The sequence below is a fragment of the Semicossyphus pulcher genome, unplaced genomic scaffold, assembly GCF_022749685.1.
Source record: "Semicossyphus pulcher isolate SPU_LCO1_2020_fin unplaced genomic scaffold, fSemPul1.0.p SCAF_7, whole genome shotgun sequence".
In the NCBI taxonomy this organism is placed as follows: Eukaryota; Metazoa; Chordata; class Actinopteri; order Labriformes; family Labridae; genus Semicossyphus; species Semicossyphus pulcher.
The window spans coordinates 7,387,584-7,409,150 of NW_027211748.1; the positions used below are offsets into that span (position 1 = coordinate 7,387,584).

At 41.9% G+C, this 21,567-nt stretch overlaps 2 protein-coding genes and 1 non-coding gene across 5 annotated transcripts; 1 reads left to right on the forward strand and 2 right to left on the reverse strand.

Moving 5' to 3' along the window:
* The first annotated feature begins 606 nt into the window (after nucleotides 1–606).
* LOC138611425 (DET1- and DDB1-associated protein 1-like) lies at nucleotides 607–3,971 on the forward strand. Its single transcript, XM_069684527.1, has 5 exons — nucleotides 607–918; nucleotides 1,178–1,258; nucleotides 1,390–1,441; nucleotides 1,758–1,819; nucleotides 1,939–3,971. Exons 1-5 carry the CDS (start codon nucleotides 910–912, stop codon nucleotides 2,041–2,043), a joined length of 309 nt encoding a protein of 102 aa, XP_069540628.1. The 5' UTR covers nucleotides 607–909; the 3' UTR covers nucleotides 2,044–3,971.
* Nucleotides 3,851–20,768, reverse strand: ano8a (anoctamin 8a). Of its 3 annotated transcripts, none has more exons than XM_069684525.1 (18): nucleotides 20,494–20,768; nucleotides 16,891–17,001; nucleotides 14,761–14,893; nucleotides 12,956–13,094; nucleotides 12,697–12,793; nucleotides 11,834–11,950; nucleotides 11,547–11,674; nucleotides 11,055–11,216; nucleotides 9,956–10,108; nucleotides 9,491–9,617; nucleotides 9,216–9,271; nucleotides 9,040–9,114; nucleotides 7,336–7,830; nucleotides 6,871–7,011; nucleotides 6,580–6,771; nucleotides 6,355–6,486; nucleotides 5,948–6,058; nucleotides 3,851–5,155 (listed from the first exon to the last, which is right to left on the reverse strand). In XM_069684525.1, exons 1-18 carry the CDS (start codon nucleotides 20,684–20,686, stop codon nucleotides 4,493–4,495), a joined length of 3,225 nt encoding a protein of 1,074 aa, XP_069540626.1. In that variant the 5' UTR covers nucleotides 20,687–20,768; the 3' UTR covers nucleotides 3,851–4,492. The 3 variants fall into 3 exon arrangements, with proteins under 3 accessions (XP_069540626.1, XP_069540625.1, XP_069540627.1); XM_069684524.1 differs by having other exon boundaries at nucleotides 6,871–7,047; XM_069684526.1 differs by lacking the exon at nucleotides 5,948–6,058.
* On the reverse strand, nucleotides 10,485–10,557 carry trnak-cuu (transfer RNA lysine (anticodon CUU)). Its single transcript has one exon. It is a non-coding gene; the product is annotated as a tRNA-Lys (tRNA).
* Nucleotides 20,769–21,567: the final 799 nt, after the last annotated feature.

Below are 21,567 nucleotides of genomic sequence, written 5' to 3' on the forward strand. Positions count from 1 at the left end.
TTAATTTATATACCAAGAAATGATTCAATATGAGAAGTTGTAATAACTAAAATTACACAAGTAGAGGAAATAGAGGTATTCATTTATTACATTATATGGCAAATAACATGCACAATATTTATTACAATAATTTTCAAAGGTAGCATTCTCACTTGAATAATATGCAGCTAAGTCACAGATTTAACCATTACATAATTAAAGTCACTATTTCAGCATGTGTGTAAAGGCAAATGTAGATAATACAGTTCTACATATACCAGTCTACTCCAGTTAGTAAGTGTTCATTGTGAATGAACACTTAAAACCAACATATACACCGACATATAGATTAGAAATACTTGAGTGAACCACCTGTTTAGTAATAAGTCATTACATTTAGACATACTGTACATTGAGAAGGACATAATGCTGAAAGTATGCGTGTTGTTTTCATCCCACATGCCTTCTTGTATTGGGGGATCGGCCTGTTACATAATCATTTTTTAGCAAATCAACGCATTGGATTTCCTCTCTCGTCACCCAGCCACCTCTGTTCAACCAATCAGGTACGTGGGATCTCAGGAGGTAACCGCCCCCGAACAGACGAACAACAAAAATGGAGTTGTGAGCTAGTAGCAAGTTAGCTTACAAAGGACTTTCAGTTTTGGTTTTCGTTTTAATATATATACTTGAGGGCAAGATTTTAGCTGATTTACAGAGTCGAGATGACATAAGGCCAAAGTTGTACGTAGTTTATGTTTTATAGAGGTCGTAAGAAGCTGTCGAGCGGATAAACAAACCGGTGTCTTGGCTACGACAAAGACAACAAGGCTTAGTGGCTAGCTAGCTAAAACAGGAGCATCTGCTCGTTCTCACTCTCGGCGTGTTTATCTAGCTAGTTCTCAAAGGAAGAGTGATACTCGGAGAGACATGGAGAAGGTACGTAATGAACTGTGTTCTTTATTAAGTCGTCTATGTATTGGAGTAGTGGTAAAGTAATTCGTCGTTATTGGCTTCGACGGACAGGAAGCAGCGTAAATACACTCATAAAATTGCTGCCACGTTATCTAGTTGAATTTAACGAGGAGTCTTCTGCTTTCCATTTATGTCGCATTGCATATTTAACGTTGCCATTCAGGACTTTATGTGGGAAGCTCGGGGAAGTGTTTCTATTCATATCTTTCTTTTCTCTTCTCAGGGAGAATTCCTGAAGGGACTACCTGTCTACAACAAAAATAACTTCAGCAGGTTCCATGCAGACTCTGTATGTAAAGCATCAGTAAGTTACCTTCTTTGTCCTTAAAATGCAGAAATAACATCATGTTCTAAGGCCACGTTTTTATTTAGGTTCATATGGTACTACTTTGTGGTACTCTGTGTAGACTCATGTGGATTTCAATATTGTTTCAGAACCGTCGACCATCTGTGTATCTTCCAACCCGAGAATATCCATCAGAGCAGAGTGAGCATTGATCTTTGAAATATTAACACATCAGCTCACTTTCTTTCAAAACTGATGTAATAGTTTTGCACATAATCCAGGAAAAGAGTATACCTCAAGCAAACATTAAATCTTTTTTGTTTTCTTTTGCTTAGAGCTTCGTATTGGTCTCAGTTTCAGCCTTAAATTTGTTGACATTTCCATGTAGTTATCTTTTAACATGTTTATCACGTTTAAATTCTCCATAAGAAGATCAGAATTGCATTTTTACTTTTCCATACCTTTTGACCCTTTTGTTTCCTATGACATAATCATTGTCTGTGTTGTCTCTCCTCAGTCATAGTCACAGAGAAGACAAACATCCTTCTGCGGTATCTTCATCAACAATGGGACAAAAAGGTGAAGGTTTTAATGATTGTTGTTGTAATGGAGGAGAAAGTTGAAGCTAATTTAATCATTTAAGACTCTATATGTCTTCTTCATTGTTTGTTAAATGTGTTCCTTTCTTACTTGATCAGAATGCAGCAAAAAAGCGAGAGCAGGAGCAACCAGAAGGGGAGAACACGGCGCCGCCACGGAAAATCGCCAGAACAGACTGTCTGGAGCTGAATGAGAATTCATAGATTGCTGTGCTGTCGATGCACATCCAGCAGAGACTGACCTGTACAAAGAACATGCACACACAGATGCAGGAAAACGTCTGCAAACCCAGGCTTTGACACTGAAGCACACAAGGATCGACACATTTCAGACCACACCGACATGACACATATCCCAAAAAACACTGGTCTTAATGTCTGTATTTGACTTCAGATTCCTCTTTAACCAAAAAAAAACGCTTTCCCTCACTTTATTTACGACTTTCAACCAGTATTTTCTTTTCCTCCAAGAAACTTCTGCCTCAGATTTTAGTAAAATAACAGGCGTCTACCTCCTTAATCCTCCACCCCTCTGATATTCTTTCACTTTGGCTCACACAGGTTTTTTTTTTAAATATGCAAGGAGTAAATTTGTTGCTTCTCTGCAGCTCCTTAAGGGTTTACAGCTGTCGTTATTCATATCATCTTTGAGATATGCATGTTTTTATGTTGAGTCTGTATATGTGATTAAGTGACCATCGTTTGTGGCTCGTGCTCCAGTAGGAATTTTTATTTTGAAGCCGTAATGACACTGGTGCTTTAACATTTATTTGAGTTCATCTTTTATGTGATTACTGTTGTTGCAGTAGCTGAAAACAAAGTGTTTTGTTGCTTAAATTTAATTATCCATTCGGGGTTTGTTATGGACTGAAAGGAAGGAAATGTTGTGATTTGTTGCCTTAAGTGGAAAAAGCATGGTGCCCCCTGGTTTTACATCGTTTCAGGTGAAGAAGAACCACTGTGTCGAGGTGGTTATTAGCATGCCCCTTAATCAGGACACCTTCAAGCCGATACAGTCGTATACCAGAGGATGTTACCTGTTTATGTTCAGCGCTACCTTCAGATGTTGTGGCCATTATGTTTGATGCTTATCAGTGTGAAATCACCACTTTATTTGTGAGTGCAGGGTTAGCGCAATATTTGATTGAAAGGGTGATGACTACAGGCGATCAGCTGACCTGATGTGACTGCTGTCAGTCCTTGTTATAAACGTGCCATTCACAAGGCTGGTTAAAGGACGAGTGTTTTGACAGCAGGGTTTCTGAACACAGTGTTTGTTTGCTGCTTAAGCGGGTTAAGCTTATCATGATGCTCTCAAGTCTTTTATGTACTGTGTGTAAATTGTGATTGTTCTAACCCTTTTATCAGGTAACAAGAGAACGACTCAGATGTTTTTGTTCCCCAAGTAGTCAGCTGTGTTGTTCACTTTGTTGAGCCAATTTGTTCTTTCACTCTCGAAGAATTCAAATCAAATCGTCCCAAACTGATTTGCTTTGCACCTTTTAAGAAACATCACGTTGCACAGTGTGTTTGAGACATTTCCTGTAACGTTTGGCACCATTGACAGTTCAGTCCATTGATGTACATTTTTACTTATTCACAGATTGGTTTTCAGAGCTTACAGAGTAAATGTTGAGTTTGGCTTTTCGTGTAGATTTACACAAAATATTCACTTTAATTTTCTCAGTTAAGATTTAAGCCACAAACATGCAGTGTTTTATGTTCCCGGCCTTTCGTAGAAGAGTGGGCTAACTAACTTTGTTATATGGTTTGTTTTCCATCACCTGGTTAAGTTTTGAATGTGTTTCTTGTTCAATGCTTTGCTTTGAGTTTATTGTATAAATGTAACATTAAGATCGTGTTCTTGTATAGATTGCACTGTGACATACAGTAAAGCCTGTAACCCAGTAAGCAGCTACTTTTTTAGTGTTATTTAAAATATTGAGTGAACAAACATGCCGTATTCTGTGCCACATGGTCGCCCAGTTCTCTGTAACAAATCAGTGAATGCTTCTCTTGATGGACGTTTATTCAAGTGATGTTAATTTGCATTATATTAAGTACATTCACTAATTTATGTAGTAAAATAATTCATAGAAAATCAAAGTTAATAAAAATAGAATATTTTTTTATGGTCACAGTGAATATAATCTGACCTATTGCAGAAGAATACAATGGCTTTAAAAGTGCTTCACAACTGAAAAGACGTGATGGACGTGTAATGCATGCACATGACGCAACATGCGTTCAATACAGGCATCAGAGTGAGGATGGGGATCTGCTGTTCACGTCGCTGATGCTCAGGGCTTGGCTTTTTATAAACAGATCCTTCACATCGATGTAATCTGTTCGGGTGCTGTTAGAAACCAGGCAGTCATGCAGTATTTTCTCCTTATATGAAGGTTATTCAATCCCCACCTCACAGAGTAACACGTACTGTACATATTTATACATGGAAGCTGGATAATCAAGTGTTAATAGATACAGTCGAATACTTTGTGCCGAGTAAGTTGCATCAATAGTGAAAGTCTACCGCTCCCTTACACTACATGTGGTCCGTGTGACTAACGTCTTCTCCTACAGTACAGGTGTATCACTGTCTGTTTACATTGCTCTCAGTTCATATTATTACATTGGTATTGTTAAATAGTTATTAACTCTTAGAGCCAGAGTTTTCCACGTCAGTCAATTGTCTTGATTCTCCTCTCTCTGACTCGTTAGAGGGCAGCTCCTCCTGCGTTGTGTTTAAGTCAGCTCTGTTGGGCTGAGCGTTAACAGGCTGGCTCACTGTTTGTGTCCCGTTCACACACACCACAGTCCCCTCTGATTTGCTGAAACTGAACAGCTTCCCGGGACTGAATGTCCTGTTGGGGGACTGTGATCTCTCCTGGCCACAAGGGGGAGCTGAGGAAGCCACTGTCGACCCTGGTGTTGCTCCAGCTGCCACAGCCGGCTCCTTTTTCACCTCAGGCGACTTTAAGAACTTCAGAAATCCCGGCAGCTTTGCCTCCCCTCCCGTGGGGGACTGAGCCGGTGAGCGCGATGTGCCGGAGGAAAACTTCCCCTGCAGAGGGATGATCTGTTTCAGCTTCATCACGTTGTTGTTTCCCAGCAGAGAGCTGGGTCTCTTAGGCTTGTCTCCCGGCTTGCCCCCTGTTGTTTTGTCATGGTGGTGCTGGTGCTGGGAGTCTGACTTGTGGTAGTCGCTCTCCTGGCGGGCTTCAGCCTGCAGCTCAGCCTGACGCTGGAGCTCTTCTTCTTCACGTCGGCGTCTGAGCTGCTGTTGGAAGTGCTGCTGGGCCTGCTGCTCGTGCTTCTAAATGGGGGGGCGTGTGTTAAAACATTGACAAAGAGGAGGAGAGAGACGGCAAAAGACAACGAAACAGAGAGAGAGGGGAGAACACTGGATAAGGAAGTATATAAATTAATGTGAGGAAGCAGTCCTACAAAATACAAGGTTGAACTGTTCAGATCAGCGTGTTTACTGAAAATAACTTCCTTTAGAGATGTTCAAATATTATTTTTCTTTCATTCCAATACCTAGACTTAGAGTCCAACACTGAGTACACTTCTGATACCACTGTGATAAAAATAATATACATGTAATAGTTGGAAAGTAATGGATTGCTAACAGTTTGGTAGCTTTGCCTAACATTACACTCTCAGCTAGCAGGGCACTATTGCTGTTTCGTTGACTTTTCTGGGGAAGGTGTGGTATCAGATCGACGCACTGACTTGCATACCTGTCAATACCCAATACCTGATTTTAGGCCGATACTGATACTAATACTGGTATTGGTAAACCAGTATCGGTATCGTATACTGGCATCAAAACAGCCTTTAATCAAACTTAACTAAAGACACCACTGAGACACCGGCCACTGAAGTTATTGAACACTACAGACAAACTTAATCAAACACATACAGTTATTTCTTTTGGGCAGTCAGAAAAGGGTTTCACTGCTTTACACGTTTAGACAATACACACTAATAAACCAGGGGACACAAAGGGATACATATGCAGAAATATGATATAAATTGCACAAAGTGCAGCCAGCAGCAAACCTTGCGTTGGCCGAAGGTCTTTCAAGCTATGATACAACTATACCTTGAAAGCTTCCCTTCGTCGGTACTCTAGCTTGGCCATCTCTTCTGCTACCCAGCCAGGGATATCAGGGATGGCCACATGGATGATGTACTTTAGGAGGATTGCAAAGTGCTGAAAACCACCGAGACCACAGAGGGACAGGCTCAACACACGGTCACATTGAGGCACAACAACTTCCTGCTTTTTTACACATCTCATACACATATCAAAAACTCTTGTGAGGTTTTGTGTTAATCAATATAAATGATTTTGAAGGTTACAAATTCACAACAAATAGCAGGCCATGCACAATTTTACTTCTTTTCTATAATTAAAAAACAGCCATATGGGGAATAAAAGTGCTATTCTTCTATTAAAACTACAAAACACTACAAACCTGCAGTTACCGCTCACACTACACTTCATACCTCCAGTAAGACGATGGAGATGATGGTCATCTCAGGACTCAACCAGGGGAACAGACGCTGCAGCTGGCCACACTGACCAATCAGGTAACAGTTTACTATAATGGCGATCAAGCCCATGGCTTCCATTGCAGTCTGATGTTGAAATAAAGAGATTGAGACATTCAGACTGTGTACGATGCAGCCTGGAAGCCACCGCTGACATTTTCCACAATAAAACACACTGACCTGCCATTGTCCGATGTTCTCCACCCTCTGTCCAAAGGGTCTCTGCAGGCCGGTGCAGAGCTTCAGCGCGTCGCTGCGGATCTCGATGATGTTGTTGATAAGAGCGCACATGGCCGCCAGGGGAAACGCGGAGGAGAAGAGGACGACGTACCCGAACTGAATGAACATTTCCTGGTAGTCCTGGAGCGTGTCCTGTTGGGAGCATGGAACATATTTTCACGGGAATTATGATGTAACTTTGTTTATAGACCATTTTGTATGATGCAGAATAGTTCAGGAAAATGTCTTCACCTCGTACGTCTGCATACAGCTCTCAATCTCAGCCTGGCTCAGTGTGACAGTTTTGGGTTCTTCTGGTGGATCGATCCACGACTTCTTCTCCTCTTTCCCCTCACCGACGTTCTTTCTTCTCTGACAGAGAGAGTCAGATTCCTTTGGAGAGGACACAGTGGCATGCTCCTTGGTCTCCTGCTTAGGTAAGAATTAGACTACAATACTTTCTCTAGTGCAATCGAAGACATCTTAAACTCGAATTCCTAGGACCCAAAACCCAAGTGGTATCGAAATGTTGTTATAATTAACGTATATTTGTGGCAATGGAGCAGGTGTGCAGGTTTGCCTTTTGTTGTTGATGCTGTTCTGATTGTCCTGCACCCACGTGATGTGTGCATAACTGCTCTCCTTCAGTGGAAATGATACAGCACAACAAAGCAAATAAATGAGATGATAATTCATAATAGGAAACAGACCACATACTTGACTCAGCGATTCACAATCACTGTCCTCGTCACAGCTGTCAAAAATGCTAGATGGATCCATCCCCTCCTCCACCAGCGTGGGACTGTCCTCCAGGAAGCTGTCAAACACCGGCTGCGTTTCTGCCGCCACGTCCTGGTAGTCGACCTTCTCCGTGAAGCTGACTTTACGCTGCTTCAGATTGCTGTCACTCATGTCCCACTCTTCCTCCGACAGCCTGAATCCGGCTTTCAGATCCCCTCGTCTCCTCGGCTCTGGGTTTCCATTAGCTGTGTGACTGACGGGGATTCCTCTGGGACCAAGGAAGGAATAGGCCATTGAGGCCTGGGCCTTTCCCAGAGCCAGACGACCGTATTTGAGTATGATGGCTTGGAGGAGCTCCCACAGCACCTTGGGGGTGAAGACGCCCAGCTTGTTCTGCTCGTATAGATAAGGCTGGAGGACCTCTTTGATGTTCTGTAAGAACTGGCGGAAGATCAGTAGAGTGGCTAGCATCTGTGAGGAGAAGCACAACATCTGTTACTGTGCTGAGTTCAAGAAAAGACTCATGAACACTTTCCAAAAGGGTTTCAAACAAATAGGTCTGATGTAGATAATCAGTCTGACTGAGTGCAAAAATACCAGTTTACTTCCTGCCATGATCCAAGAATCTGACACCACCCAACATTAAACACAGACAATGTAACTTAACATTTTACCTCCAATAAATGAAATGTGGATCCATAATCAGTTAAACAATCCCCCTTTCTTAAATAAAAACATGGTTTTGCTGCTAAAGCATTACTTCTGCTATGACCGTTAGCCTAGGCTAGTTAGTTCAACTTTCATTATTGGGGCTGTAAAAAGAGCTTTAATGTGCATTTAAAGACTATTTTACCTACTGTGATAGCAGAGCGTTACAAAGCGAAGGAGGACATCATTAGCCAATGAAATGTTAACTACGTTAGTTTGTTACAGGTTTCGTAACGTACATGGCTAGCATTATGTAGGCCTACAGTGTAGGCTAATATAAAGTTATTGTGTAGCTGGTCCTGGATGCTAATTGATGTGTTTAGTTTGGTGTTAGCAGCTCTGTTCTGCTTCAGCCAAGGCTTGTCAAGACAGAACTGAGCTTGCTTAACACATCAGTAAAATCCTTATCTAAAAAGTATTTTCTCCTATAAAATTAAAATCAAAATACTGTTTAAATTACCAGACAAGTATGTTAGCTAAGTAGCTATACCGAGTTAAACCAGCTAGCTCTTCAAGAGCTAACAAACAAGCTTTACGCTGCTATAAAAGAGCAAGGGTTCTTTAACATTCATTAACTGGTGAGGCTGCTGACTTTTAGCTATATCTGTTGCCATAAAGTGTGTATTAAAAACCTCTTTACAAGATTTTATTTTTCAAACGAGTCGACTAAAAAACACTAGAGACTGAAAGTGACAGTTGCTAGCTAGAAATGAGAAGCCTCCTTTTGTCCCCCTAATTTAGAAATCAAGGAACCATTGTTTTGTAATTACAAAGGATTTTGAGCGTTAAAGTGTCAACATTATCATTGTTGGCTGTGTATGTGCCTTGTGGGAATTGAAAGCTTGACAGGCTGACGCAGTAACTGTTACTAAGGGGAAAAAGTCTGTTGCCAATTTATAGCAAAAGCTACTGTCACTTTAAGACCAACATTTTGTATTTGGTGCTTGTGATACTGCCAGTGGTTGTTGTCACCTCCTTGAGTCGCTCCATGTCCTTGAGGTAGAATCCAATGTAGAAAAGGCTTAGGTAAGAATTGATGAATTCAAACTGTGAAACAATGACAGGAAGCAAACGTTACAGGAAGTCAAACATTCGATCAGAGGATTGTCTCTGCTCTTCCCCAAAACAGAGGAGGAAGCGTGACTCACAAAAACCATCTTGATGATGAGATTATTCTCATAGGCACTCTGAAGTCTGTAGTTCTCTGGATAAAGAAATAAATACAAGAGGAGCATTTATCAAAGTGCATCTGAATGACAGTAAAAGGTTTTTTATTTAAGTGCCTCACTGATCTCCAATAGATTAAGGACAGGGGCTTTCTTTATGAGTACTTAGGTAGCATAAAAATAAACACAATCAACCTAAATTACAATCAGAAGCATTTAGATGTAATTTCTTTAAGTGTATATTTAGTGTCACTTACCCATGTCATTGAGCCAGTAGGCAATCTTCTTATACACTTCGTCACATACTGTCACAGTAAGGGCCAGAAGTATCTTAGGAATGAATCTTGTGATACCAGGTAGCTCCTGAATCTCCATCACCACTTCCTGTAAGGTGCATTAGAGGCCTGATAAATATTTAATCAGTCCTATTCATTCAAATCTGCTCGCCCAAATCCCACAGCTATTTATAAAGGGCTATGTAATAAAATGAGAAGAGGTATATCTGAATGTCTTTACTTACATGTGTTCGAACTAGACGGTAGTTATGGATGTTGAGTTTTTCTGAGCTGTGATGTAGCTCCTTCTGCCTTGCTGTTATTTAACTGTTGTGTTTTAATGCCGTTTTCAGTAAGAGCTGGTTTAAAATCTCTATTTGTATATATCTGCCCCAGATAATATCAGCTCTCTTCATTAAACTTGCATGCTGTGTTATGAAATCAGACCTGCAGTTCCAGGCACAGGAGCATGGCGAGGAAGACAAAGCAGAGGCAGAGGAGGCAGATGGGCAGGCTGACCAGCCATCTGAACACAGCTCTCTTCCAGGGCGGGTAGTAGAACTCCTCGCAGCCTGTTATGGGACTGCAGCGCTTCACTCCCTGCAGACAAAGAGAAAAACACAGGCAGGAAAAGTATTAGAGACTCTATTCAAAATCACAATTGCAATCATGTTATTTAGATGACAGACTAGAAATGTTTGTGCTCCAAAATAGCTGCTTTTTGTTCAGACAAAGGCAGCTGTTTTGGCAGACAAAACGCAGCTATAATTGTGAAAAACATTTAACAATGAAATGCCGATTTGTATTTTGAGGTAAAATTTTAATCTTGATCAGAGTTTTAAAGCTGAACTTTCTACACCAACAGCCATGAATTCAGACTGAACATTCCCATTTTGTGGCATAGCATATTCCCTATTCCCTATACGTGGTGGGTAATCACATTCCTGTTGCCAGAATTCCCTCCACAAAACATTTGCGCCCAACGTGGGGCTCGAACCCACGACCCTGAGATTAAGAGTCTCATGCTCTACCGACTGAGCTAGCCGGGCCTGATTACTCTTTCTCCCATGTGTTGCTTTCAAACTTGTCCCCTCTGGCCCCCCTCCCTAAAAACTTCTATTCACTCAGCTCAACAGGAGGTGGGCAAGAGGTGGGGGGTAGGGTGGGAGAGAGGCCTCCCTACCACCCCCTCTTCCCTTCCCTCTGAGAACATGCGGTGAGTGAAGACACGCTACTCCTGTAAACATGACCGCGTTTCCTGGTATTGTGTGCGTATTCAGTCACTGCGGGGTTGCGCAATTGCTCACTGATAAAACCAGAAAGACAGGGAAGCTTCACCTGAGAGTGAGACTGAAATACATTTATGATACATAATGTTTCTGTTGAAGTGCGAAGCTTTTAAGGAAGTCTACGTACAAGTGCAGGTGAATGTTTGGCGGTCAGGCCGAGCAAATGCAGCAGGAAGTGAATAAAAGGCTTTGTACACCCACAACAAAACAATGCGGCTCTTTATCCATGCGTGCAGAGATTTAGTAACACTCCTTACCCTGAACTGTGGTCTAGGCTCCTCCAAGGACTCTGCGGGGGTGTCCAAGGTGCCCCACCTGTAGGCCAGCTCTGCCTCCCGCCTCTTCCAGCGCTCCAGAAACAACGTCGCCCACACCACGTTGAAGAGGGCGAAAACAACACAGCAAATATCCTGACTGGTCTGCGAGCGAGAGAGAGAATCAAAAGATACTTGAGAACATTTTATGATTCTGTCATGCTGCAACACCATTAATGAATGTTTTCTTGTGTAGGTGCTGTGCTGCTTCAGCTTGTTGTAAAACCCTCTCTCTTATCTTTTACAAAACACACAAAGGACATCACATAAATCAGGACAGGCAACAAATTAGACATCAACATCTCTGTTAGATCCTGACATCCCTGGCATAAAAGAAAATTGTGGATGACAGAACAAACAAAGCGACATCAGAGCAGAATATTGTGACAGTCGTTTTAAGAGGCATATTCTGTTAAAGAAAAAGGTTTTGTGTACCTGGTCGGCCTCTGCGAGTATCCAGAGCAGGAAGCCGATGACAGCAGGGTAAAGCATGGAGTTAGTGTAGAAGCCCAGCCAGGCAAAATACATGCCGATCTTTACCCCAAAGTAGTCGCAGATATCATCTAAAAAGCAGATAATATTGTAAACAACCTAGAGAAGAAGAATCATCATGTCTCAGCTCACAATGTTTTATAGGATTAGTGAAGGACACTTGGTATGAAAAGTCAACTTTTTACTTTCCTGCCAAATTCTCTTTAAAATAAAATGTTTATCTTTCGTACCCAGAGGCTGCCTCTCACACACAGCCTGGACCCACGATGTCATCAGCTGGTTGAGGATCCTCTGCTCATGGAGAGGAAACATCTGATGGATCACACCTCGAGCTACCAGCTCCGGTACTAAAGAAGACACACATGTAAAACATACACAAAGTATCTAAGAAGATATCTGGACACTAATGCCCCGTGTCCACAAAGCGCCTTTTTCTGAGCGCCAGCATCTTTTCTCAATTGTTCCTGATGACGACAGAGCGTATGCAGCCGCCTAGAGAAAAAGCGCGGCGAGTCTTTTGTCAGAGCGCTCTGCCTTTATTGTGCGGCTACTCGGAGCGCTTCGAGTTGAAAATCTCAGAAAGGCGCTGGTGTCGTCACTGCCGCTTTTTTCAGGCAACCAATCAGATTGGGCACCACTCGTCACCATGGTTACCACCAAACATGGAGGAGCGACTTGTTTTGGCCGTTTCGGTCTACCTGGAGCTAGATAGAGACCGAAAGGTCTATTTGTGGGAGCAGATCGGCACTAAATATTGCTGGTAAGTGTGCTTTTATCTCCCCATGCGTTGTAAGCTTAGTGTTAGCTTTGTAGTAAGTGAAACTTATTGTTGTCATAGAAACAAAACCTGTGTGCAACGTTTTTTCTCTCACTGCACAAGCGCTTCATCCCAGCGCTCCCCAGCGCCCTGCCAGCACTTTCCTGCCAGAAAAAGGCGCTATGTGGACACGGGGCCTTAGAGATGCAGCTTCCCACCAACAGCAGAAAAGTTAATCTGATTATAATTGTATAAATGTAATGTTAACTGAAGTTGTGATGTCTTTAAGATAAGGATGAAAAAGAGAAAAAAGGGTCATAATTGATGTCTGCGTACTGATTGGCTGTCCCTCCAGGAAGTGAATGTTGTGAAGCACCTCCCCTTGTTTGGCTCGCAGATTGTCCAGCCAGTACTTTATGATGCTCTGACGCTCCTGAACACCACCACAGATATGGGAAGAAAAAGAAGAAATAGCTCATAACAAGAGAAATGTATTTACTTTTAACTGAAATACGACTGCAAAACACAGACCAAAAGAATATTTAACAACAGACCCAAACTAACAGTGTGTATGATATTAACCACACCCTCTCACCTGAGAGGTAAAGAAGCACAGCTCACTCTCTATGTTCTCATAGATGTTGTCCTCCTCGCAGGAGAAGCGCCGCATCCCGCCTCCAAACTGCGGTTTTACGGCCTTGTACATGCCCATCTGCTCCGCTCCGCGCAGTAAACTGAGGTCGAGGACCAAATGAGCAGCGGGATTAAATATGATGCAGCACAAATACTAAAACTGATGGAGGCTGGACCGCAGATGTTTGGTGGATTAAGTGCAATGAGGGTACACAAAACAAACTCACGCACACACAACTGTAACTGATAACTGTCAGCTTGGATTTTACATTTTGCTCTTCAAGGAATAGTTTCAAAACAGTAAGGCCGAGATATGTTGTTTTCTAATGTTGTACAAATCGTAAACGTGAGAACATCACCCCTATTCTGGCTCCCCTTCTCTGGCTCCCTGTGCACTTTTCATCATGAACTTATACATCGTTAAATGGGCTAGCTCCAATCTTTCATCAAGGACTCTCAGATCTACAGACCAGTTGCTTCTGGCTGTGCCAAGGTCAAAGTTGCAGCTCAGGGGTGACATGCTGTGTTCAAAATCGGATACTATATACTACATGCTGTGTTCCGCGGTAGTACGTAGTACGGAGCTGTTCAATGTATTTTGCAGTATGCAACGCCAGGCGCCAGTTTCTGGGTTTTGGAAAGCAGAAGTAAACAAACCCCTTTCTGCTCTTCTGCTGCCGTCTGCCATTTCAACTGCCATTGTGATGTTTCAGCGCTTTGCATTGTGGGATACAGTAGGTAAGTATTTTTTTGGCATACTGTAAATTTTGTTTTTGTTTGCATACGAAATACTATATTTTGGCCAAATCAGTACGTACTGCTAGTGTAGTATGGCATTTTGAACACAGCCCAAGCCTTTGCAAAGCAACATGTTCGGCTGTCCCCCACACTGCCTGCTGTTAAATCACATCTTTATTACTTTTTATTTCCTATTGTTCTTAACGCTTTTTACAATTTTATTGTCCTTTTGTCTTTAAATTGGCTCTTTAAAGTGTTTTATTTATGTTGATTGTACAGCACTTTGGTCAACTTTTGTTGTTTTTTAAATGTGCTTCAGAAATACATTTGGACTGGAAATAAGATAAACAAGGTTTAACATCCCGCACTTCCACTCTTTATGCTACGCTAAGCCAATCAACAAATGTAGTGCTAACATCACGATTATTGCAAAAACATTAGAATTTGAACCATTTTCTCATCAACTGCATTATGATACCTCCAGAAATGTCAAACTTCTTCTACAACTTTTTCAATAGGTTTAAAACTAGAGCATCTATAACAAACTACACAACAGGTGTTCTCACTCTCTGTATTACCTTTACCTGCTGTGCTGCAGAGATGTTCGTAAGCATGCAGATATACATGCATACAATAAACACATGCTTACTGACATAAAGCCTTCATACCTTCTTCCCTATCTTTGACATCAAATTTCGTTTTTTACAATTTAGACATCTAAAGTCTTCTGCAGACTTACAACATTACGTTGGGTAAATACATTTGATCATTATTTGGTGGTTACCATAAACCAAGAGGAATAACTATTAGCAGCCTCAGGCCTCACTGCTATTCCATCCTCAGTCAAGAAATAAAGGAACCAGCACAGCAAATCAACGGCTGCTTGAAAAGTGAGGAGCCAAAATGTTCTCACTCAGAACAGTTAAAACAAAGACACAAGCCACCCACACACTCAGAACACACACACACACACACACACACACACACACACACACACATACAGTCAGAGTGTTAGTTTCAGAGTCTTACTTCTCGAATGTCGTCGTGATGAAGAAGGCGTGCGTCTGGGCGTGTTTGTGCTGTCGAACCTGCATGCTGACCTGTGGGATTCCAACACGAATCTGGTTCAGGAGCCACAGCAGAGTGTGGTCGTCGATGGTGTCTGCAGGGAGGAAAAGTTGTTTTAGTTTGTTCTTGGTGGCAGACTTTAATCACTTAGACAGCTCAATTTACATACAGCTTGGTGCATTAAGAGGCTGGACTGAGCCCATTTGTCACTGTGCTGACAGAAGGGCAAAGAAGCAGTGGGGAGGGGGTGACAATAAAAGGTCACTACCATTAAATCCCTGTCTACATATACCATCACTAACAATGGTATATAGGCTGAGAAGACGGGCTATAACTCTGACTGATAACAGCACGTCGCAGTAGCAGTTTTACCTTCATATCTTAATCTTTATTTGAACACGAATGGGACAGTTTGACACCTGACACAATGAACGGCAGGTTTTAAATCACTTACGTTTCTTCTTGTTAATTCAAAATTGTAAAAAACACAAGTCATACATAGGCCAAATGTTAGTTAGCGGCATATGTTAGGTATGTATTGTAAGAGGCCTGTCAATAAGCGTATCGTTGCTGTCGGGTGGAAACCTCGTATCTCCAAAAAGCACAATTTTACAGGATTTAAAAAAAAAATCTATTTCTTTAAGACGTAAAGAGTGACCAATAGCATTAAATTATGGAAAAAATATAAAATAATGAAATATGGAGATACAGTGTTTCTGCCCCATAGCGACGATATATAACTGGTTACTACTCACTATTATACAACAGTTTGTTCAGACCAAGTAATCTGATTGGATAAGAGGCGTTCCATGAGTGCTGATATAGAGAACAACAGCACTGGGACTTTTCACTCTGTGTATCACTCAACATTACAGCAGGCCGTGTATGTCTACATTAATCAAGCTGGTACCTCTGAATCACACAGCAGACTCTTATTTCACTGGATAGATTAAAACAAACAGATAAATGTACACGATAACAAACAGCTGATCTGTGGTAACCTGGAGACACAGAGAGCAGGAGAATATTTGGGTTGCTTGGCAACAAAAGTCCAGTTTCAGTTAAGTTTTGGAACTAGTTGAGTTGATGGAGCAGAAATAATCTGTTGATTATTATTTTTTAGTACTATGTGCTGCTTGTGTAACTGTTGTATAAAAGCAATGTCACAGTGGAGGTCGTGATGTTATACTGAATATCAGCACGGTTGTGATTGTCTGCCGCCGAATCACAGCTGTGAGGATTTTCAGTACATCACTCCCTCTCATGTGATAGTGCTTAATTCATTCTGTCACTCAGGCTATATGTTGACTGCCATATGGTGATGGACAGCTAATAAAGGCTTGATTTTAAGATGTCTGCACACCGTAAGAAGTTATAAAATGGTAAAAGTTTGGCTGTGAAATGTGTGGGAGTTGCAGAATAAGTTGAAACAATTGTTTTAAAGTACGTTAAGCTATTTCATAAAATATGCATTGCTATTACAAGAGGAACTGTCTCCAAAAACCCTGATAAAATACGCCAAACCAAGACTCTGCATCCCAGAGGAGGAACAGCAGCAGCGACGTTAGACGAAACAGGACACACAGTGTACAGCTTGTAGGAAAGTCTGCAGCATTGATGGTAAAGTGCTGCTGCAACACCCGAATTTCCCCCCTGAGGATCAATAAAGGATTATCTTATCTTATCTTAAAAGCTGTCACATAAGCGACAGCATATCCAGCTCCTGTAAATAAAGGCCATTATAGTTGTGTGTTTGCATGCAACTTAATACGCAGGATGTGTTTGGTACTTTATATGTGTTTATGTAGTTTACCTGTCTGAGTCAAACTGCAACTGTAAATTCAGATGCTTCTATTTCAATTTTTAATGCGACAACTGCAGCTCCCTAAAAGACACTGCAGGACAGGCTGGTGTTTAGATACAGGCACAGTAAATGGACTGGATTTATTCGTCCCTAGAGACCATTTAAAGTCTCACTCATGCGTCTGAGTGGCTGGCTGACCACCAAACACATTAGATGAGGATGCACTGTTCTCTGTACAGTAGGGGATTCGTCACAGGGAGGACGGGCTGGAGTGGAGCTCACTGTACCTGGGAATGTCATCAGGATATCACAGTTTTCAGTGGGCACCATCTTCAGCCACGACTTCCGGGACATAATGTAGTGTCTGGCCTGCAGGAGACGCTTCCCAAACAGTTTATCTAAAAGGACACAAAAGAGCAGCGGGGTGAGTCAAACTGAGGTTAATAAAGTTAAAATGAGGCCTCGGACAGAGAGAAAGATGGACAAGCAGCTGGTGATGAAGGACACAGATGACGGGGTTAGTCATTAGTCACACTCTGCTGGTCTTATTTCTCTCGCATATTCTCTGTCCTTCCCTGTTTTTTTGCTCTGTCACTGAGACAAAAAAAACAGAAATATCCAGAACAATTGTTCAGCCAGCGTGAAGGTTGACTGGTCACATGACTCCGAGCAAATTCAATGAGCTCTAAACAAACAGATGATCTCTAAACGGAGCGTTGAGCAAACAGGCAGCAGAAAACTCGTTTTTCAAGTCTGCGTCTAAAAGCATTAGATGAAGGCAGAGCAACAGGCGTTAACTGTAAGTAGTGTTATCACACACAATACAGTGTAAGATCTGAGGTCATCAGTTTTACTCTTCTTCTTTCACACGTTGGTTCTCACTTTGAAGTCACACTCTCTGTCTGACGCAGGAACAACGGCCCCTGACAGCCCGCAGACTTTGTTGTTCACTGAATCTTATTGTGATAACCTCTAAGTACGTGTTCAAGATCAGGTCTTCACATGCTGCGCAGCGGCATTATCACAACCTTCAGCACGTCATACTCCTCTTATTAAGAGCTGACACTGCTGCTGTCACCTCTCTGTTGTTTTAGACCAGCATGCCGACTCAGTGACTGATAAACAAATGTAATAGACTGCACTTATAAAAGGAAACAATGCTGCAGGATGTTGTTCCATGTGCAGCAGAGCAGCACTGCTGATGAGGGCGTTTATCCATTTTTATTACAATTTGATGACATGCATAAATCACTGAGCAATTCTAAAGGCTTAAATGAGTTTGATTGTGTGGTTGCTTGTGTCTATATGACATAGTGTGTGTGTGTGACATAATGACATAACCCCCGCTCTGTCACAGGCACTGAGTGCTTTCTTGTCGTTCATGTGCTGCATGTTTCTGAATCATCTCTATGTTTCTCACTGACATAACTGCTCATTAAGGCCACTAGACCTGTAGATGTAGATGTGGTGATTTATCTGTTCACGGCAACATTGCTCTGTATGAGGCAGCTTAATGACCTTCTGCAGTAGAGCTACTGTACACTGAAGAACTACAGTATGCTGTATGTACACTAGGCAGCTGTGGCTCAGTGGTAGAGTCGGTTGTTGATCCCTGACTGCTACAGTCTACATGTCCAAGTGTCCTTGGGTAAGACACAGAACCCCAAATTGCTCCCGGTGGCATAGCCATCAGTGTGTGAATGTGATGACTGATTTGACAGTTTGGTACTTCACGTAGCAGCCTCTGCCATCAGTGTGTGAATGCGACATGTCGTGTAAAAGCAGCTTTGAGTGCTCACAAGACTAGAAAAGCATTCTATAAGTACAGACCATTTACTAGACTTGTATTTATTCTTGCGTCTTCAAACAGTTGGCGAGCACCATAAACACCTTCCTTAAAGCTTGATAACATGAGCTATATGTGGGCCATAAACTGATCGTCTACTACTGTGATTGCATCATGTGATTTTTCTAAAGATAGTTGTCGTATTACAGAAATGCTGCATAATTTATTTAGCTTGACTTATGTTTAGCCATAAATAAACAATAAACATTGATCTGGGGTATAAGTAGGTTTAGATATACTGTATATATTAACCATATTGATTTTGTCATATATATTATATAAGGCTTTTTCAATTGGTGGCCCATGGGCAAAATCCGGCCTTGAAAAGCTCCTGTGAGGAACTTTTGGTTTGTGTTGATTTTGGCACCCCCCTACCTCTTATCTCTTTGCTGATTTTGTCCTGAACATGCTTAGGTGGTGGTTTTGAACAGAAATCTCATCCTGCTTTCTTTAACAGTCATATGTAGCACTCACTTTAAATTTCTGCCCTGGAAAATGTAAGCAAAGGCAGCGTGCAGTTACTTGCTTGGTCTGACACCTACCCCTTGCCAGCAGTTTCAGGCATTAAAAATAACTACATAGAAATAATCTCACTTGTCGCTGATGGTCTGATTTGCTTTTGTAGCTCATAGAGAGACATCAGAATTAATTTCAGTCTGCTTCATAACCAGCGTTTATTCTGGCTGAGCAGACAGATATAAGTCGAGTCAAACTGCATAAAAAAATGTTAAATGCAACATTGTGTTTATTCAAAAAACAAACATCTTTCATAGATTAAAAGGTGCATTGTTAACAAATCTACATCCTCGCTCCACAGGTCTGATATAGGAAATGTTTTTCGCTTTTTCAAACCTGACTCTAATTCTAAATACGTAATTAAAAAGGCCTTTAGTTGAGCCAGGCAAAAAATAACATCTATAGATACATGACATTATGAATCTCTTGCTGATCAAATTCACTCTCAGCATTATTGTCAACATTCACCTGCATCCTGGGAATTACCCAGTGTGCTCTTGAACAACCGCTGAGGATGTTTTGTAATCTTTCGCAACCTTAAAGTGACGTGGTCATCAGCAAAATCCTCATTCATTCTCTAATGCTCGTCTTAATTACTCTTGCCAGGCCTATTATCACACTAATACTGTTGAAACAGATGTAGAACAGGGACTAGAAGTCTAATCTTTCAAGATAACATCAGACTTGTTTAGCACTGCTGGCTGACTGAATGTTTAAAGGTCATTTTTTATATTTTGTGAGCCTATATCGCCTGTACTGATCCATTTCAATGTGGTCAAGATTTTCTCCAACAGGTTTAATGCGTTTGCTTTAAGCCAAGAGGCAAATCAAGCCATAACTGCAGTGACATTTCAGGCTAAGACTATTTTAGGTTTTATGGTCATATCCATCATATCCAGATGACCAAACATGTGTTTGACTCTCCTCTTTGCTGGATGAGCCTAAAACTCAACAACTCAGTGGCCCAGAGATAAACTGGGGGCCTGGAGAACACCACGGATAATCCTACTGATGCTTAATTATCCTTAACATCCTCACCAAGACTAACCATAACACTGGTTATTTCCTTACTCACCACTGAGACATCTCTCCTGTAAAAATGCTCAAGTCTCCAACACCTATGAGGAAGCTGACGTCGGATCCTGCAACACAGTCTTTGCTCACTTTAAAGTCTAGTGTAGCAGAGCCCGTCAGGACATGCACACGACTCCTGCATGCACCTGTGGACCTCTACAGCCGGACTACAGCCGTCTCTTCCCGGGCCTGTGTGAATCAGAATGCGCACAATGAAAAGACGCACTAAATGAAACCCCAATCACAGATGATTGACCTCTTTAATATCCTGTGAGTCATTCAGTGAAGTCTATCTAGCCGATAATGACTGCACCATATCCATGCACAGTAGCCTAATCTCTTTTATCCCCATCCTGTATGTTTTTTTCTTTTTGCAAATGAACTCAAAATGCTTCCTCGTGCACACGCAGGACACAGACTGTACATCATTTTACACCGTTTTCCTGTCACTCACCGAGCACTCCGGACGGTGATAAGGACGTTTGCTGCTGCTGCTGGTTGTTGGTTCTGTCCTGCTGCTCGATTGGCACCGTCCTCTCCATCCTCTCCCCTGCCCCGTCGCTGTCGTCGACGTCTGCGGTGCTGCTGCTGCTGCTACTGTTTACAGCAGCGTCGGTATCAGCTGCTCCGGTGCCCGCCGCCTGCATGCTGGTGCGTGTATGTGTGTGTGGTGGGGATGGTGGGGCTGCACGAAGTACTGTTTTTATTGCATGGCTGATGCATGTAAAAGGGAAAGCCCTCAGTGTATCTGATAGGTGAGGTGGAGGAGGAGGAGGAGGAGAAACATGATCATGGCTTCTACACGTTACGCACACCAGTCGTGACTGAGTGACGACAGAGTGGAGGGGAACACCGCACAGGCTGCAGCTATACCAACAGTGACATAATATATAGCTGTATATGCAGAGATGCAGGTCGGTCAATCGACCATGCATTCGATTATATTGATCAGGATTAATCAGTGTAATGAGTGAGATGCAGTATACATACACATTTTCTAGCTTCTATGCGACTCTAACAGTGTTTGAAAGCAGACTTTGTCTGTTACGTTTTATTTTGCTAAAATTGATATTTATTGGTCTATATTTTCATATATTTGTATGGTTTATGTTGCCTTTCCTACGAAGTAACTTCCATAGTGTCTCAAATTCCTGTAGGTTGTCTGGTTAGTTCTAGACGAACTCTACAACCTGGAGATAGGAGACAGGAGAAACAGCTAGCCCGACTCTGCCCAAAGCCACCAGCACTTATATAGCTCACAAGTTAACATCGTATACCTTGTAAATCTGTTAAAAAATAAAAAAAAACTGACTGTTAAAACTAAACAGGAGGTTGTCATGGAACCAGCGGAAACTCCAGGAAGTAACTGCACCCGACCACAGAGTTGCTCTGTTAAACCCCGCATAAAACCAAAACACACAAGTTGTTATTTTTATACTTTAGTCTGTGTATAGATTTTACAAACAAGATTGTAGGCTAGTGGTAGACTTTGTTCCACTAAGCCATGCTAGCTTTGCCCTGTTTACAG

Bases quoted from the DNA above. Each gene is read 5' to 3' on its own strand.
- LOC138611425 (XM_069684527.1), top strand. The intron at 1,259-1,389 runs GTAAGTTACCTT...ATATTGTTTCAG, and splicing joins ACTCTGTATGTAAAGCATCA to AACCGTCGACCATCTGTGTA. The intron at 1,442-1,757 runs GTGAGCATTGAT...GTCTCTCCTCAG, and splicing joins AGAATATCCATCAGAGCAGA to TCATAGTCACAGAGAAGACA.
- ano8a (XM_069684524.1), bottom strand. From the start codon at position 20,686: ATGCAGGCGGCGGGCACCGGAGCAGCTGATACCGACGCTGCTGTAAAC. The intron at 9,272-9,490 runs GTAAGTGACACT...TTCTTTATCCAG, and splicing joins CTACTGGCTCAATGACATGG to AGAACTACAGACTTCAGAGT. The intron at 9,115-9,215 runs GTGAGTCACGCT...ATTGTTTCACAG, and splicing joins TCATCATCAAGATGGTTTTT to TTTGAATTCATCAATTCTTA.